Source organism: Penicillium atrosanguineum (genome assembly GCF_028827265.1).
Source record: "Penicillium atrosanguineum strain IBT 20685 chromosome Unknown utg000001l_segment0_segment0, whole genome shotgun sequence".
NCBI lineage: Eukaryota > Fungi > Ascomycota > Eurotiomycetes > Eurotiales > Aspergillaceae > Penicillium > Penicillium atrosanguineum.
In genome coordinates, this window is record NW_026623133.1 from 391,894 (window position 1) to 409,520 (window position 17,627).

A 17,627-nucleotide genomic window follows, 5' to 3' on the forward strand; every position below is an offset into this window, starting at 1 on the left:
TCACATTTCCTATGTCTTTGTATGTAATTGTGCTTACTCATGGACTCGAGCGTGGTAACCGCCGAGTATCGGTTGTACGGACTGACAATCCCGTACGGACCGCCAAGCCCACCCGTAAGGGCAAGGGGACTACTCTCAACAGCAGTCTCCGGAGTTTCCTCAATCAATCAATCATTTCAATCCACATTATATTGATTCCGCTTGACCTCATTGGCCGTCGCAGCATACTAGGCTATACGAATATAGCCTGTGTAGACACCTTTTTATAAAAACCTTTTTCGGTATGGTCATCAGACGGGTCAGCAAGCAGATTATAGGGAGTCACATAATAAAATTTTCATTGCACAATCTAGCAAACGCACCAAATACATGCAGGTGATGATTAATGCAAACAAACATTGCAAGAGCATCAAAACTGAATTCAACAACCTCCATCACATCGGTAGCGCCTAACATTATACATGAGCCAGGACTGGCAGTTGCCTTGACTCTAAACCGGTGAAGTTTTGTGTTCCACGAGGTTACGGTGATGCGGTCCTTGTGGAGGATAGACGAATCTCCCATACAAACAGCCCTGGCGTTGTTCTCAAGAAAGCATGACTCCATTAAGTAATATTTTCAAAATGTCAGTCGCAAAGAAGGATCCCAATGTGATTCTATGTATTAATACGGAATACCAGCCGGCTCGCGAGCTGCACGTCTTTTCATCCTTCTTTGTATGGTAAAATTGCCAAAACTTTCATGGTCTGCATCATTCGCTGTGCGCAACCCATTTTTGACCGAGTAGTCATGTTTCTGACCAATCATAGTGCAAGAATTTAGTGCCAAGACAAGTTGAACCCCTCCAAGAAGTTGAACCCCAGTTCAACCCCTATATCAGCCCCCCTCTCTTTAATCGTCTTTAAACTCCCTGTCTCCTCTACTCAAATAATATATATATACAAGTCGATATTACCTCTCTTTTGATTCGAAGTTTTAGTGGCTTAGAGATATATTCAAATTTCAAAAGTTGGGATTTTATACAGCAATAGTGGGAGGATATATCACTAATACACTCCTTTACCTATTTTTTCTAATAACTAGTAGATGGTCACTAATGATTTTTTTAGAATATGTTCCCTGAAAATTAATCGAAATGATATTAATTACAGTATTTTTTGAATATATGATGGTAAATTAGAGGCCACAAAGTCGAATGCTTTGGTCCGAAAAAGACCTGTATCTTCGACAGACGACCCGCAATTGAAAGAGAAAGGCGTGAACAGAATGAGAAAAGCAAGGATGCTTTCAGTCAATGTGGCATGATCGCGCTTCAATCAAGTCTACAGCGGATCGTACCTAAGTCCCGGCGCGACCGTGACTCGCGCAAGTGACGGCGCTTGACGTAGACTTAGACTCACAGCACACAACGACCGAATCGACTTGCGCTTCAGGTCCACGGTCAGGGACGACAGTAAATGATGGCAGCCACAGCCGACGGTGCATGGCATTGATTTGGTGATCGCGCTGCACGTCGTTTCTCGGTGTTGAAAAGTGCGGTCGTTGAGTCAACGTTGGACCATGAACAATTGGAGAAACCTTTCGAATTCTAGGTGCTTTTTTGATTGAGCAGCTTTTGCTGAGGATCAATATTTCTGCACCAGTTTTCTCTGTAATCAACGTTCCTTCACCGACGGTTTTTTCAAAGGCTGAACACCACTATCCTAGTACGACTGTAGAAAGAAGTTCTCGTTGACTTTCCAGAGCCCGCAGTAGATTTATGCTCAGCATGAAATTAATTGAGGAATAGGTTCAACAAGCCTCAGTTTAGGCAGGCATCATCACCAGTGCCTTTTATTTTTGTCACAAACAGACATGGCCAAGTTGGGGCCAGATGATGCATGTGGGCGACCAGACAAGCCGAGAAGTCTATAAATACCGCTTGCTATGTACATGTCCTTGCTGCTGTATATAACATAGTATTGTCACAAACCGTAACATTGCTCGTTTCAGGTTTACTCTACCTATCTTGATTCTCTTTCCTTTGAGTGCCGTCAGAAGGCATAACTAACAAAAACGAAAAAAGTACTATTTGGTGAGATTATGAGAACACGTTCTCCGTGACCTCAATTTTGATTGACTGCTTTACGTCTTGGAGCGCGCGCTTAGACGCTAGTCGATCAGGATGTTCTTCATCGAGCTTTCTCCCTTGCACCGCAACCACATGCTCGAGTAGTTCCACAGCCTGCTTGATCTTCCCGTTGGATTTATATGCCCCTGCGAGATCTTGCTGAGACGCTAGTCGATCAGGATGTTCTTCATCTATCGTTCTCCCTTGCACCGCAACCACATACTCAAGTAGCTACACAGCCTGCTTGATCTGCTCGTTGGATTGATATGCCCGTGCGAGTTCGCGCTGAGACGCTATTCGAGAGGGATGTTCTTCATCAAGCGTTCTCCCTTTTACCGCAACCACATGCTCAAGCAGCTCCATAGCCTGCTTGATCTGCCCGTTGAATTGATATACCAGTGCGAGATTGTGCTGAGACGCCAGTCGATCAGGATGTTCTTCATCGAGTGTTCTCGCTTGCACCGCAACCACATGCTCGAGTAGTTCCACAGCCTGCTTGATTCGCCCCTTGTATTGATATGCCCCAGCGAGATCGTGCTGAGACGCCAGTCGATCAGGATGTTCTTCATCGAGTGTTCTCCCTTGCACCGCAACCACATACTCGAGTAGCTGCATAGCCTGCTTGATCTGCCCGTTGGAATAATATGCCCGTGCGAGTTCGTGCTGAGACGCTAGTCGAGAGGGATGTTCTTCATCTATCGTTCTCCCTTTTACCGCAACCACATACTCGAGTAGCTCCATAGCCTGCTTGATCTGCCCGTTGGAATAATATGCCCGTGCGAGATCGTGCTGAGATGCTAGTCGATCAGGATGTTCTTCATCTATCGTTCTCCCTCGCACCGCAACCACATGCTCGAGTAGCTGCACAGCCTGCTTGATCTGCCCGTTGGATTGATATACCCCTGCGAGAGTTTGCTGAGACGCTAGCCGATCAGGATGTTCTTCATCAAGCGTTCTCTCTTCCACTGCAACTATATGCTCGAGTAGCTGCACAGCCTGCTTGATCTTCCCGTTGGATTTATATGCCCCTGCGAGATCGTGCTGAGACGCTAGTCGATTAGGATGTTCTTCATCTATCGTTCTCCCTTGCACCGCAACCACATGCTCGAGTAGCTGCACAGCCTGCTTGATCTTCCCGTTGGATTGATATGCCCCTGCGAGTTCGTGCTGAGACGCCAGTCGAGCAGGATGTTCTTCATCTACCATTCTCTCTCGCACCGCAACCACATGCTCGAGTAGCTGCACAGCCTGCTTGATCTGCCCGTTGGATTGATATGCCCCTGCGAGCTCGTGCTGAGACGCTAGTAGATCAGGATGTTCTTCATCGAGCGTTCTCCCTTGCACTGCAACCACATGCTCGAGTAGCTGCACAGCCTGCTTGATCTGCCCGTTGGATCTATATGCCCCTGCGAGATCGTGCTGAGACGCCAGTCGATCAGGATGTTCTTCATTATAGTGGCTTTCATTCCATGCACACACGTCTCCAAAAAAAGCGACAGCTTCTTTTGCTCGGCCATCCGCTAGAACGCAATTACCAACCTTAGAAAGTAAGCTATACCTCTCACTTGTATCTTTACTTTCCTCTCTCCTGAGAATTTCAAGGGCGTGTGGTAGGTACATCCTCCATGTCTCACGATTTGTATATTCATCGGATGGAAAACACTTATCCATATGTTGCGTTACGGCCGCGATAATCTGCCGTGTCTTCCGTGCCTCTGTTATCCACACTCGGGTTGATAGCTGTACGAGGCTATGCATATCAAACATATTCTCATTGTCTCTCCTGGTCAGAAATCCATAGCTACACAGCGTACCAATTGCAAACTCCATCTCCTCTTCCGAATTGAGGGTGGGGAGAATAGATCGCGGGATTGCCTTTGACTCAAGGTAAGACATAAATTCCAACAAATCAGCAGCAGAGGGATCAGAGCCCTGAATCTGATCAAATGAGATAAGCCATGTGGTGGTTACCGCGTTTGGCATTCTACGGTAGCGAGTGCTGTCGTGGAACTCCCTGCTCGCCAGACGCATCCGGTCTTTTTCGGTTTTATGCATAAGCTCGAGGTACCGTATAGTGGTTCCATCATTTCGACAAATATAGTAAGCTGCCTGTGAAATAGCCAGTGGTAGGAAGTTCAGCTCCTCCAGTAATTGTATGGTGGAGTTCTGATCACAAAGTGAGTCTTCTCCTACAATTTTAGTAAGAAAAGCAATCCCTTCCTTGGTTGTCATTTTTTGGAGCTCGACTTTATCCCTTCCTGCGAAAGATAGCGCCACCTCGCGGGAACGAGTAGTGAGTAAAGTAACGCCTTCCTTGCTAGCAGGGAAATACTGATCAAGCTCATCGAAAAGCAGGTCCACATCATCGGCATTATCGACAATGAAAAGCCACTTTCCGGCTTTATCAGAGCTTAGCTCTCGGTGTACTAATTCCATCGCACTTTCACCGTCTGAATTCTGATGGATTTGCAGCTCTTTCACGATTTGCGAACAAGCCTGCTCAAAACTCTCGAGACTAAGGGCAGGAGCCCAGAAAATTGAGCAGTCTGGTACGTGCACTTTCACCCAGCGAGCAAGCTGAAGAGCAACTTGAGTTTTGCCGATGCCACCTAGTCCGAATAGAGCTAGTTTTTCAGTATTCGCTTGTAGAAATAGCCTCTGTTGAAGCTCATCTAGCGTGAATTCACGGCCAGTAAAGTGACGATTCTCCAAGGATGGGATAACGTAGTGGGCTTGAGGTTGATCACCTTAGAAAGAATACGTGAGTCTGATATCTTAATTGGGCTTTTCTGTTGACTTACAAGGCCTAGGATTTATCTCTTTCGTTTCTTCGATAGGCATGTGGAAGTGGTTAGTGACCGAGCCGTGGTTCACACCCATCTGGAACCCCGAATTCGAACACCCAAACGATGTTGCAGACGCCATGCTCGCCACGGGTATCGGGTTCAATTCTTCAATGGGCACGTTGAAAAACAACTGCCTGGCATAAGCTGCCGCTGACGCCGCCACGAAGGCACGGGTGACTAGGCAGAAATACAAATATATCGCTTGGCTTCGAAAGTGTCAATAGGCTGTAAACTCAGCCATTCAGCAGAATCGGGGACGGGGGAGGGGTAACGAGGAGTGATTGCGACCGCAGAGACGCCTTGCCATCAACCTAAGGCATCAGGGGTAAAGGGGTGAAGGGGTAAAGGGGTGAAGGGGTGCACTGCCTAAGCGCCCGCCCGTATCAGCGAACGAGACAACTGAGTGGGTCATGTGCATACAGTGGCTGTCGAGCTACACGAGGTACTTCGTGCTATTGGCGACTGAGTTGTGATTGCGCAGCAGAACCAACCAGCAGCCTACAAGGTGGGGGCACAAGAAGCAGGATTATCAAACTTGCCGTCTCCGACACGCTCAGGCACTGCCACGCAGCATCCCACGTGAAACCAAAAAGCCGCATTATTATGCTGGTAGGTGTCAATTCCATCCGACTGAAGGGCTTTTTATCAAATTGAGAGAAGAAAAATTCTACTCATGGAGTCGATTATGCGCTCGAACAATACTTGAATATGAATGAGCTCGATATGTCCATACCAGTCAATCAATAATGCTCAATTGTCAGACCTGCATGGCGAACATGGCCTTCAGCACTCTCTTCTCTTGCGCCAACCACATTTACGCACTACTCCGGAAACCCGTTAAAGCCTCCATCCGGGTCAACTTCAAACAACTGCCAGTTGCGTTTAGTGAAAGCTTTCAGCTCCACAAAAAACTCCTCGATGGGATTTAGATCCGGAGAATATGGTGAAAGATACACTAACTTAACTCCTGCTTCTAGACACATGTAATTTATTCGCTCAGAGTGGTGGAAGGATGCATTATCCATCACCAATACCGATTTCCGCTGTGGCTATCTGCCACAATGAGGAAGAAGCTGCTAAATAAAGTCCTCAAATATAGGAGCATCAGTCGAGCCCCGAAAGACGCGGGAGAGCAGGACACCATCTTGGCAGTATGCCGGCAAGATCTGGTATCGCTGGCCACCATGGAACTTAGCCACATGGACCGGGGCGGCCCCAAGCGGGGCCCAACCCGTTCGCCAATACCCTATCCGCTTGTCACATCCAGATTCGTCCACATAGACCAGATGATACGACTCAAAATCTGATAGATTATGGCGGGAGTAGTCTCGCAAATCCGCGTTTCGCTCCTTCGCTTGATTCCGGGTTGTTTCCATGGACTGGCCTTTTGCTGCCAGAGCTCGACCGATGGTAGAGTTGGCCACGCAGACATCAAGTTCTTCTCGAAGGAAAATCGCCATCTCATCGAGGTGCGATCCAGGGGTTTCGGAAAGGTGATGGCAGACAGCCTCAAGCATAAGTGGTGCGATCCTCTTCGGTCGGCCGGAGGGGATTGGGGGTGCCTTGGGACTGCCGAACATCCGTAGACTAGAACGAATATATCTCACAGACTGCTTATTGCCTTCTGCTGCATTAGCGATATCAGTGGTTTTTAGTTTGCCCTCGATCATATCACAGATCAGCTGCCGCTTCGATGGGGATAAGTTCGGAGCCATCCGTGGCACTGTAAACAGTGGGTGTGAAGGAGGGGAACGACGTTGAATAGGAGAAACAGCACACATCAGGGGGCGGTCAAGTCGCAGCCGTGTTATCATCGTCTTGCTCCTTACCATACTGTTCACGAGGTTCTAGCCAGGGGCGCTTTTTAAGTCTAACTGATTGGGATTAACGTGGTCTTGGCAACTGGGGTTGGGAAACAAACCGTGAGTGTACAAGCGAAAGGCGAGGTTGCAAGCTCCTGTACAGTACCACTGTAACTGGGTCTGCTTCTTGCGCAAGGGTGTCCTTCCAATCGAACTGCCGACGTCCATTTTCAATGCAATGAGTCAAACGAGGTGGCTGCCCGTCCCCCTGATTGGTTGCAATCGACAGGCCACGAGCGAACAAGAAATCCAGTTGAGCCTCATTCGCTCAGCCGCGCCCCTCATCTCGGACTTGTGCCCAGTGCCCAGTGCCCAGTGCCCACTGCTTTCAACTTCTGAATCGTTAAGGGTTATTTAGCATACTTGAGCATCTTTACGACCTTCAAGTCTGCCTTCATGGATTCCGATCCACCCCCCTCTCCCACTGGTCCTGGGCTGGAAAGCGTGATCGAGCAACCTCCCGCATTTACTCCTACTGTTCTTCAAAACGCTCGCTTCAACCAGCGATTTGAGATACTAGAGCCAGGCACTACGATGGCACTGCCGCTCCTCCTCTTTCCCGACGGAGACACGCTTGTGTATATCGATCCAGCGCCTGAGGATGGACCTCCGCGCCTGCGGAAGCCACCAACCGTTCACCGGATCCACAGCGATCGACTTTTGGTGACAGGCTCAGAATATTTTAAACGCCGGCTAGGTCCGCGCCAGCAGACCCGAGTTCGAAAGCAGCGTGGGTTTCCAGACACACTGCCCGATGGCATCACATACGTCTTGGACCTGACGCCCCCAACGCTTGAAGAGGAAGCCATTATCTCGATGACCGAGGTCTCCTGTCCGATGGAGATTCGAACATGGGCAAGCTCGAAACATACATGGGATCTTCCCTCCCAGTGCGTTGGGGGCACTGACGAAACAGAAATGGTGGAAGAGGCTTTCTTTCCTTCTGCATTGGATGGCTCGCCTCCGGAAGAAGATCAGGAACATCAGGATTGGGGAGGTGATTCTAGAGAGGAAGAGGAGGAGGAGGAGGCGGAGGAGGAGGAGGAGGAGGAGGAGGAGGAGCAAGGCGAAGATGAAAACGAAAAAGAGCAAGCTGGTCCTCGGACATATCGACGAGCTGGCCTGCCCGTCGAATATTCGGCTGCGCGCCACCGTGATGGCATCGAACAGGTCTTGCACGTTCTCGAGGGACTAAACATCACCCTCGACACCCCGTGTAAGCTTTGGACATTTTTCGCAGTGGCCAAAATTTTCAAAGTTGCAACTGTCCCCGCCGTGGGAGACTTAGTCAGTTCCTGGTTCTACATGGCGAACAACATGCGGTTCGTCGAAATTCACCCGCAAATTGCATATCGTGTGGCCTGTGGGATCGAGTCTCAGGTCATTTGTCGAAATGCATTCGTGGGTTTGGTTGGCGATGAGGCCCTTCTGTATCTGATCCGAGCTGGTCGATTGCAACCGCTAAAGGGATGGGAAAAGTATTTTGCTCGAAGCCGGGCTGCCGACTCGTTGGATGATTCCGAAATGCAACGCGTCGAGTATGCCAGCAAAAGCTTCGCGGACGAGGTCATCGGCCGTTTCTTGTATCTGGCTGGGACTGAAATGACCTGGTTAGCAGACCTCGAAGAATTCCAGAAGCTCACGCAGCTAGTTCAGGACAGTCCTGCTGATAAACATATGGTTCTTTTCCTGATCTCGAAGTTGAGAGAGTACATTCGATACCAGATTTACCGAGCTCTGGATTCAGTCAGGGACACATGGCGATCCTGCGATTCTGTGCCACCAGGACATAATGAGCCATACCTGCTTGCTTTCCGACCCTGTGATCTTCTTCAGCGGATTATCGGCAAGAAGTTTTGGATGGCGCTTCTGGTCCTGGATCTCACATCCAGGGAAACCAATGACCCCAATATTCACCATTCGATTGCAGATGTCGGCAGCGGACTACTCGCCTTTCTAGGCCAGGACACTGCGCGGATTCTCAATATCTCACACATATGGCTCCGTCATCTTGTGGACGAATTCAACAACACTGTCGCCCTCCGAACCAACGCAACTACCAGCTCGTGGGTTATGGCTGCTCAGATAGCGAGCAAGAAAAAGCGGTGGGCCTTCAACTTGGATCGTCGTTGCCCTCTTCCATTTGCCAACGCGAACATTTCAACTTCAGGTAATGTTCCTTCCACAATCCCTGATGACCCAACCACACTTCCATTCAGACCGGTCGCTGGAAGCAGTGCCGCCACGGACATCGATATGAAAGCATCACTTCCCTACAGACCTGCTCCACCTCAGAAAGGTTTGGCCACTTCCTCGTCAGATTCAATCGAAGACGAACTCGACTTATTCGCCCGGGATATGAGATCGGAAGGGTATTCTAGTTCGGAAAACCTCGAGAACAGAAAGTTCAATCTGGAAGCATTCTTCGCACAGGTCTCATCATTCTTGAGCACCTATTCACGAAGACTCGTTTTCCCTTACAACGAATACAACATATCACTGGAGGCAACACCCACTTTGACTTGCCTGGGAGAAGATCAATACCAGTATCTCCCTTTGTGGGCGGGTGGTAACGACGATAAATCCGGGGGTGTGTATACCGACCACAACATTCCCCTCATGAACAACGGTGGCTTCTCTGCACCAGGTCCCGCAGTGCACACTGGTAGCGGCGCCTCGACTCCTTGCTCGTTCAGCGAGATCAACCCGAGTGATTCTATGAGCACCGTCTTTGGGGCCTCGCACCATGCTACTTATTCCCACATCTCCGATCTCATGTCGGTCAACTCTGCTGAGTTTGCGCCAAACTGTGATGAAGAGATGGAAACCATGGAGGAAGCCATACACTTGGCGCTTAGTGACGTCGAAAGTTCGGTGCCGTCGGCTCAGTCAACTGAAGAGGAGTCAAACCTGGACTATGACAGTGACGGTGCTGGTACTGTGACCATGGGCTCTCCCTGTCTCTCTGATGACATCGACATTGACATGGAAAACCCTAGTAGCGATGATGATCTTGATGTTGTGGAGTTCGAGCTTGAAGATGGCTCAGATAGAGAGACCAAATGACTTTAGAGAGAGATGGAATGATAACGACTCATGAGATATTGATATCAGCGCAAGGAATTCAGAATGCTGTGGCAAACATATTGGAATAGATTTTTTGGATCAGTCGACTAAGTGCAGAAGTAGAGAGTAACTTAAAGGCCGTAGTTATCTGTCCAAAAGCGTTCAGAGACGATTAAGAACCGTCTTTCCTGAAAAGCAAATACGAAGCTATAATTCAGCTCGAAAGTCACACGGAAGTATTCAGAAGCATCGAGAGAAGCACATTCTGAACATCTCGCAGGGTATAGATCCGAGGCAGTACTTCCAGTGGTTGGAGACAACCGATGACGTAAGCGGGATCCACGGTCCCCGGAGGAACTGGGTCTCGAGCTGCGCAACTGATCATCAACTTGCTGCATCCGATCAGCACGACTGTTGTTTCAGATCTCGATCTTTGAGAGTTCACCGCTTTCGCACCTGCGAATCTCAGCCATGGCTTCCTCTTCAAAGGCTCCAAGCTTCCTGCTCTAGTGAGACAAACCACCCCGAGACCGAACCAAGGCGACACTAACCACAGTGATAAAAGCGCCTGTATTGCCCATCGTACTACTATTCTAGCCGAGCACTCCTCCCCGGGCACCTCCTCCACCTCTGCTTCATCCATCGCGTCGATCATTCTCCCCAAGATCACCCATGACAAGCCCCAGAAGTTGACCTACACCCATGAACGACTATTCGTGCACTACATCGCCGACTCCCCGGCAGGAGAACCGGCCGATGAACAAAATGGTCGCACCGAGGCCAACAGCTATGCCCCGCTCAGCTATCTCGTTGTCGCATCCGCCGAACAAGGCCGCCGCATCCCTTTCGCCTACCTACTGGAGATGAAGCGCAAGTTCCTCGCCAGCTACCCGCCCTCCAGTACGGACTTTTCCACCCTGCCCGCCTACGGATGTGCAGCCTTCAATACAGAGCTCCGCGGCCTGCTCCAGACATACAACACCGCCCCGCCAGCCGACTCACTCGCCTCAGCCCGGCGCGAAATTGACAGCGTTCGCGACATCATGACCGAGAACATCGAACGGGTACTCGAGCGCGGCGAGCGGATCGACCTACTGGTAGACAAAACGGACCGTCTGGGCGGCAGCGCGCACGATTTTCGTATCCGAAGCCGTGGTTTGCGGCGGCGAATGTGGTGGAAGAACATCAAGCTGATGATTCTTCTCAGCGTGGTGGTTATCTTCCTGCTGTACCTGTTTATCGGCATGGGTTGTGGGCTTCCAGCGTGGTCGAGTTGTGTTGGACACAAGTCGGAGTAAAGCCTGTGACGTGATCAGGGGGTCGGTCTCCGTCCTACAACATTCAACTTCCTAGCGAGCATGGCTCTAGTTTATTTCTTTCTCTTTTTGGTTATCTTGCTGTCTCTGATGATGTATGACGCGATGTTTGATTTTGCGTTTGCTGCATTCATCCGTGGTTGATATGATATGACCTCGGGATTCTCTGTATATTAAGTCCAGTTGTTTACATTGACTCTCATGGAATCTGGAATATACAATACCATTCCAAGTATGTGACACTATAATTTATCTTGAAGCACTTGATCACGGCTGAGCACAGCAACTAAATCCGCCTACACATTTAATTCTAGCTCACACGCTAGAGTACCGATGATCGTCAGAATAACATTATAAAAGAGAAGGCAAACGGATCGGCGCTCTAAAAGAAGTTCGTCGAGCAACCAAAATAAATATTTGAAATATGTTTCCATATGCCGCTGGATGTTATAGTTACTTAAGAAGGGTTTAATCTATTCGATAACACCGATGAGGAGTTCCTCCAACCAGGGGAGAGCTGGACTGATCAATTTACTTTTGGTCTCAATAACTTACACCCCAATACAGTAGTATTCGAAATCAGATTTACCTCTACACTCTTAGGCTTTCATTCCCGAATCCTAGGGTCTGGGAAAGAATCTGTCAGCCCATGGAGTGATAACTTACCGCTAACAAGTGGTTACACTGGAGATCACATTTCTTATGTTCTTGTATGTAATTATGTTTACTCATGGACTCGAGCGTGGTGACCGCCGAGTATCGGTCGTACGGACTGACAGTCCCGTACGGACCGGCAAGCCCCTCCCCCGCAAGGGCAAGGGCAAGGGGAACTACTCTCAACAGCAGTGTCCTGAGTTTCCTCACTCAATCAATCATTTCAATCCACTTCATATTGATTCCGCTTGATCTTATCGGTCCTCTCAGTATACTAGGCTATACGAATATAGCCTGTGTAGACATCTGATTTCGAATACTACTGTAGAGTAAGATAATATATGGATATTGATACAGGAACACTGATATTCCAGCGCTATTCTATATGTAGACTAGCGGATCTTGGCATTATGGCTCAGGAAACGATCGAAGAGTGTAGGTAGCGGCACCAGTTTCGAGACATACTGTAACACTGACTTCTTTGCGGTCGTGTTTTAAGTTACACAATAGCAAACTTCGATCTTGCTCTCAACTTCGCGCCGAAGGTCCAGAGGGCAAACATACCAAAAATACCAATCACACTTAGTCCACCTAAGACACTAACACCCTTGGCTACACCCAGATTGATGAACAATGGCCTCGCAAACAAAATACTCCCGCAAGCCAGGGCACTCCTCAAGAAGTCATTCGCAGCGAACAAGGACGCGGCGTATTGAGGGTAAGAGAGAGGAACGTAGACAAAGAGACACTGCATGATGATAAAGACGCTGGCGGCATAGATGGTGATACCGATAGTAGGCACGATCCAGTGAATGCTGGCGCGGGCGGTCCAGCCAAATATGAAGAGTCCAATCGTAGGGCCAAAGCAGGCGAAGAGAGCGGGCACCAGGCGAGACTCCTGCGCGCGTAGACCGTTCGCCACGATATCTGGGATGAGGATGAAATGAAGGTAGAGGCAGTATATAGCAACGCCAATTAAGCAGGCAACGAGCACGCAGGTGAAGACGACACCAATCATGCCGAGCGAGAACCCGTAGTAGACGGGGTAAACTAGCGGAAACACCTCAAAGAAACTATAGTATATGCCGTAAACCAGAGCCATATAAAGGTTCACGAATGCAATAGCTGGATCCTTAATGGTGATCTCCATCGGCTTAGTAATGGCATCCAGGAGGATAGCTGAAGGCCGTAGGTTTTTCTGGTCGATCTCACACTGTGCTCGGAGTCGCTTTTCACCTGTTAGATTTCGGAGTCGGTGGGCACGGCGCAGGAGGATGTTAGGGGTAGAGGTTTCAGGCAGAAGCGTAAACATCACGAGGAAGATAGGCCCAGCTGCCCAGAGAATTTCCCATAGTGACCAGCGCCATCCCTTGGCGGTCACTGCGAATCCAGAAAGGAGAGGCCCAACAGACGGCCCACAGTAAGCTGCCGAGACCCAAGCAGTACTAGTCATCCGTAAGCCAAGGTTCTTTATATGCTGACAGTGAATACTTACAGTGCAAATGGAAGGTAGAGTAGAGAGTACATATCTTGCATCGTAGCAGCCCCGATTGCCAGGCAAGGACTCCCGAAGAAACCTTGGAGGAACCGCAGAACCAGAAGGCCAGCGAAATTTTCAGCAAGCGCAGTGGGAAGGGAAAGGATAGTGAATAGCGTCATTGTAACAGCGTAGACTGGAGATCGCCCGATTACTGGAATCTCTGATAGAGGAGCCCAGAGCAGGGGTCCAATACCATAGGCTAAGACGTAGAGGGAAAGCGGGAGCGATGCGGCTGTTGGCCCAACATTGAACTTTTCCATGACTCCCTGCGCGCTCGAGGTGTAGATCGCGGAGCCAGTGTAGACGACAAAGGTGTACAAGCAAATTATCAAAGAAACAACAAAACGTTTTGTGTTGGACCAATTCTGAGGATTTGCTGCATCATCAGTGGTATACCAATCCACAAGGATATTGCCGTCTGCTGTCTTTTGTGGGACAATTGGCCTCGTTTGCGTCCGTTCAAGGGCAAGTTCAGCTTCAATTTCCAATCTTTCTTCAGTGAAGGGGGCAGTTTCTAGTCGACTCTTTGTCTGACTGAGATGACCATCTTCTAGATCAAGATCGTTTTCAAGATGTTGTTGCTCGAAATTTTCCACCTCAAGTTCACAGGTCCCCGGAAATGCAAATATGCTTTCGCGACTTGTTTGGCTTGACGATAGTGTTTGTTCATTGACGGTTTCAATGGTAGCAGTGGTTTCCTGCTCTTTTTCTGCCAAGTTTAAAAGAGCATTCCATGTCGCTGGAAATTTGAAAGTTGGAAATTCCTCGGGATACCGAAGGAATGTGTTGCGAGTGACCCATCGAATGAGTTGACCCAAAGGGGCCTCTCTTAGAATATCCATGACGGCTATCAGGTCTCTTTCTCTATGGATTGAAAGATGGTGGGAAAAAAGCTGACAAAGGGCTGTGAGTGACAGAGATGCTCAAGTTGAAGGGGAGAAATGGTTAAACTGAATTGAGAATAGGACTTACAACTCTTTATACGGGAATCTCTAGCAAAGCATCCACTCAATCGTATGACTATTACTCATATTAGTTAGTCCATGCGAACTCAATGACTTAGACTACCGTGGTCGTTTGCCGGACATAAGCATAATTATGCCGCGAGCGGGAGATAAGAAAACGGCCGGCCGAACTAGTAAAGCAACCATGGTCCTTGACCGACTAGTAATTGAGTTTATTGCCACACAAAGCATCCCATGAAACTTTAAATTTGCAACAATACGGAAAATGAGTGGTATGTATTGATGGATTTTCCACAGCGCCCTAGAAAGGACTTATTTTTGTACCGTTGACTTGGCATGAAATACGGAAATAGGGCGGACATAGCAAGTGGAATGACCAAACTTAGTACCATTGACTCGAGGATGGCTTTGTATCCACGTGAAAAACGGAGATAGCGACTAGAATCATCATGTCTATTCCATTAACTTAGTGAAAATTGCCATGTCTGTCCAAATGGAACACGGGAATATCGTGCGGATATTGCGTCCTATTCAGCCGAATAAACCTTTCTCGGGGGCAATGTTCGAGACGGGCCGATCATTGGATTAACCCACACTTTCCACAAATTCACCTCTCGAGGTGATGACATTGACTGACTGTCATTACCGGAGTTTCGAATCGAAATGCCATATATATATCTCTATGTGTAATGGAATATGCCTACTTTTTGAAATATTTCAGAGCTCTAGAGTCGGCTTTCTCAATTACATGACCCATACGAAAAGCAAAACATTCTTGCACTTCCCCTCTCCAACGAATATGTCTGGCTTCATCTCGACCGATCTTGTCCTCGTCACCGGTGGAAATGGCTATGTTGCGCAACATGTGGTAGACCAGCTACTACGTCAAGAAGGACAACCTCGTGTTCGAGCAACCGTGCGCTCTGAAACATCGGCAAAACAGATCAAGGACTATTTTGCTGCAGATCTATCCTCAGGACGTCTCTCTGTGGTATTGGTACCAGAAATTGTCGTCGAGGACGCCTTTGACGAAGCTTTGAATGGCGTTACCCATGTAGCCCATGTGGCCTCCCCTTTGGCCCTCGGTATCGACAATGTCGAGGCCGATCTATTGAAGCCCGCCATCGAAGGGGCAGTGGGAATCCTTCGAGCGGCTACTAAATTCCCGTCAGTCCGATCAATGGTGATCACCGGCTCCTTTCTATCGGCCTTTGACCCAGCCTACAGCCTCCGCCCTGGCTACACCTACACGCCTGATGATTGGAATCCGATATCTTACAGCGAAGCAAGCTCGCAAGAGCTGGATCTAACGCAGTGGGAGCCACTGTGGCGACCATTGATTACTTATATGGCATCTAAGAAACTCGCGGAGGAGGCGGTTTGGAAAGCGCGAGACACCATCAAGCCTCGGTTTGACGTAAGCGTCGTCCTACCTGCTTACATTGGCGGCCCATCTGTTCTACCCTTACAAAGAGGGACTCAGTCAGGTAGCCTCAGTGTGCAAGTCATTTGGAAGGCTGTCACCGAACAGAGCCTACCACCGGTTGACTATCCCTATTGGGTTGATGTACGAGATGTCGCGAAAGTGCATATCCAGGCGCTCCTCCATCCGGAGGCCGATGGGAAACGGTTCATTCTTGCTACCGGAGGTGTAACGTACTCTGACGTGAGTGGAATTCCATGTTCGGTCCTCTCATGATACATTGCGGATGTTGATTATCAATTTTGGTATTGCAGATTGCAGAGGTCGCTCGAAAGCATTTCCCTCAACTCCAACCGTCAATGGAGCAGCAGAGTGATGTAAGTGTACAGCTTACTTGGACAATTTCAGGTTGCTAAATAGCCTTATTTAGGTGGAATTTTATCAGGTGGAATCCTCACAAAGCCTCAGGATCCTGAATCTTGGCCCATGGATCCCACTTGAAAAAATGGTAGTTGACACCCTAAGCCAGCTCTTGGATACCAGGGTCACGAATTGAATTACGGGCCGACAGCTGTCAGTTCCTTTGGGCATGAAATGTTGACCTACTATGTGCCGATCATAGAAATTTGTGGAAATATAGGGCGTGGAATGCTCATGCCCATTCATGTCGGAGACGGAACTCTCATGACGATCTGCATTACTACATATATTTCTTATTATCAACCGAATTCCTTCAATTCAATTGTTCTTTATGAGCAGCCGTCTCTGGCCCTATATCTATTTAGTTTATCATCTCGTATCAACCCTATTTGGGTGTTGTTCTTAATCCATCTTCGACAATTTCCTCTCCCGTGAAACAAAGTTTAGACCAAGCTCTAGGTCTAAGTATTTTGGAAGGGCTCATAATTCAGAAATCTAATGTTGCTGGACTAACGTAGTACCATCCGTGTGGTAGTCGATGATGATAATCCATTTGGATCTCCCTAGCAGGGTGCGAACGGCTCGCGAGTATGCGTCCAGTCTGTGCCCGCAGATATATTGATGGAGGCCATATTGTGGAACTGAAGAGGCATGTAGGACTAAGTAGTATTCCTCGGAGCCATGGTAGATTCCTGGGACATGACAGTGGTGACCGAAATTAGGGTCGTAGTAGCATTCCATGATCTTTCGAAGGGTGTCAAATGCGTTGATGAGAACATGATGAGGGCATGAGCTCCACCCTGACCGGTGGCAATGAGGTCATCAGCTGGTATAGAGAGGTATGGCCTTTCATAGATACCGTTCAATTGGGCGGCAGGATCTGGGGAGATATACTATCATTCAGTTTTAGTAACTCATCTCGTAAATCACGTAAGTGGTAGACCAAACTCACATAGGCGTTTTTAAAGAGATACGCATTGGGCACGGGCAATGGATTTATAGTCTCAGAACTATCTTGCCCCGGAAATCCACAGAAAATATGCTCCCGTTTAATGCGATATAGATCAAAGGACCAGTGAAAGAGGAGTCATTTCTGGGAAGTGTGTAAGAGATAGCCCCGACAATAGGAGATTTATGACGTTCGCCCTTCAACTCGATACAAAGCGAACCGCTTTCACCTAGGCTCTTGCCTGCTTTTGGCTTCCAAGCAATGAGATCATATCAAGACTCCTACACTTCAACTCCGTGAATTTTAATGCAGACCGTGGCTAATCCATTTAACAAGCTCATTGTGAGCCTGATTTCCTGGTGGTCCCAATCCAACACTCTCTAGCCCGATGAATCAAACGGCGAATTTCACGGGCTGAACAGAATAGTTTCTCGTTGAGGGTTAGTCCGCTGAGCCCATAACTATCTTACTTGCCA

At 48.6% G+C, this 17,627-nt stretch overlaps 6 protein-coding genes across 6 annotated transcripts; 3 read left to right on the forward strand and 3 right to left on the reverse strand.

Moving 5' to 3' along the window:
* Window positions 1-2,341: 2,341 nt before the first annotated feature.
* N7443_000143 (uncharacterized protein) lies at window positions 2,342-5,035 on the reverse strand (the record flags this gene model as incomplete). The annotated part of the gene is made up of 2 exons (XM_056880199.1): window positions 2,342-4,857; window positions 4,912-5,035. 2 exons carry the CDS (start codon window positions 5,033-5,035, stop codon window positions 2,342-2,344), a joined length of 2,640 nt encoding a protein of 879 aa, XP_056745437.1.
* Window positions 5,036-6,747: 1,712 nt separating this feature from the next.
* N7443_000144 (uncharacterized protein) lies at window positions 6,748-6,986 on the reverse strand (the record flags this gene model as incomplete). The annotated part of the gene is made up of 2 exons (XM_056880200.1): window positions 6,748-6,830; window positions 6,878-6,986. 2 exons carry the CDS (start codon window positions 6,984-6,986, stop codon window positions 6,748-6,750), a joined length of 192 nt encoding a protein of 63 aa, XP_056745438.1.
* Window positions 6,987-7,214: 228 nt separating this feature from the next.
* N7443_000145 (uncharacterized protein) lies at window positions 7,215-9,884 on the forward strand (the record flags this gene model as incomplete). Its single annotated transcript, XM_056880201.1, has 1 exon — window positions 7,215-9,884. The coding sequence occupies one exon, from the start codon at window positions 7,215-7,217 to the stop codon at window positions 9,882-9,884; it is 2,670 nt and encodes an 889-aa protein (XP_056745439.1).
* A 471-nt stretch (window positions 9,885-10,355) lies between these two features.
* Window positions 10,356-11,182, forward strand: N7443_000146 (uncharacterized protein; the record flags this gene model as incomplete). Its single annotated transcript, XM_056880202.1, has 2 exons — window positions 10,356-10,393; window positions 10,450-11,182. The coding sequence occupies 2 exons, from the start codon at window positions 10,356-10,358 to the stop codon at window positions 11,180-11,182; spliced, it is 771 nt and encodes a 256-aa protein (XP_056745440.1).
* Window positions 11,183-12,353: 1,171 nt separating this feature from the next.
* N7443_000147 (MFS transporter) lies at window positions 12,354-14,236 on the reverse strand (the record flags this gene model as incomplete). Its single annotated transcript, XM_056880203.1, has 2 exons — window positions 12,354-13,299; window positions 13,350-14,236. 2 exons carry the CDS (start codon window positions 14,234-14,236, stop codon window positions 12,354-12,356), a joined length of 1,833 nt encoding a protein of 610 aa, XP_056745441.1.
* Window positions 14,237-15,158: 922 nt separating this feature from the next.
* On the forward strand, window positions 15,159-16,338 carry N7443_000148 (SDR family oxidoreductase; the record flags this gene model as incomplete). The annotated part of the gene is made up of 3 exons (XM_056880204.1): window positions 15,159-16,025; window positions 16,097-16,159; window positions 16,213-16,338. 3 exons carry the CDS (start codon window positions 15,159-15,161, stop codon window positions 16,336-16,338), a joined length of 1,056 nt encoding a protein of 351 aa, XP_056745442.1.
* Window positions 16,339-17,627: the final 1,289 nt, after the last annotated feature.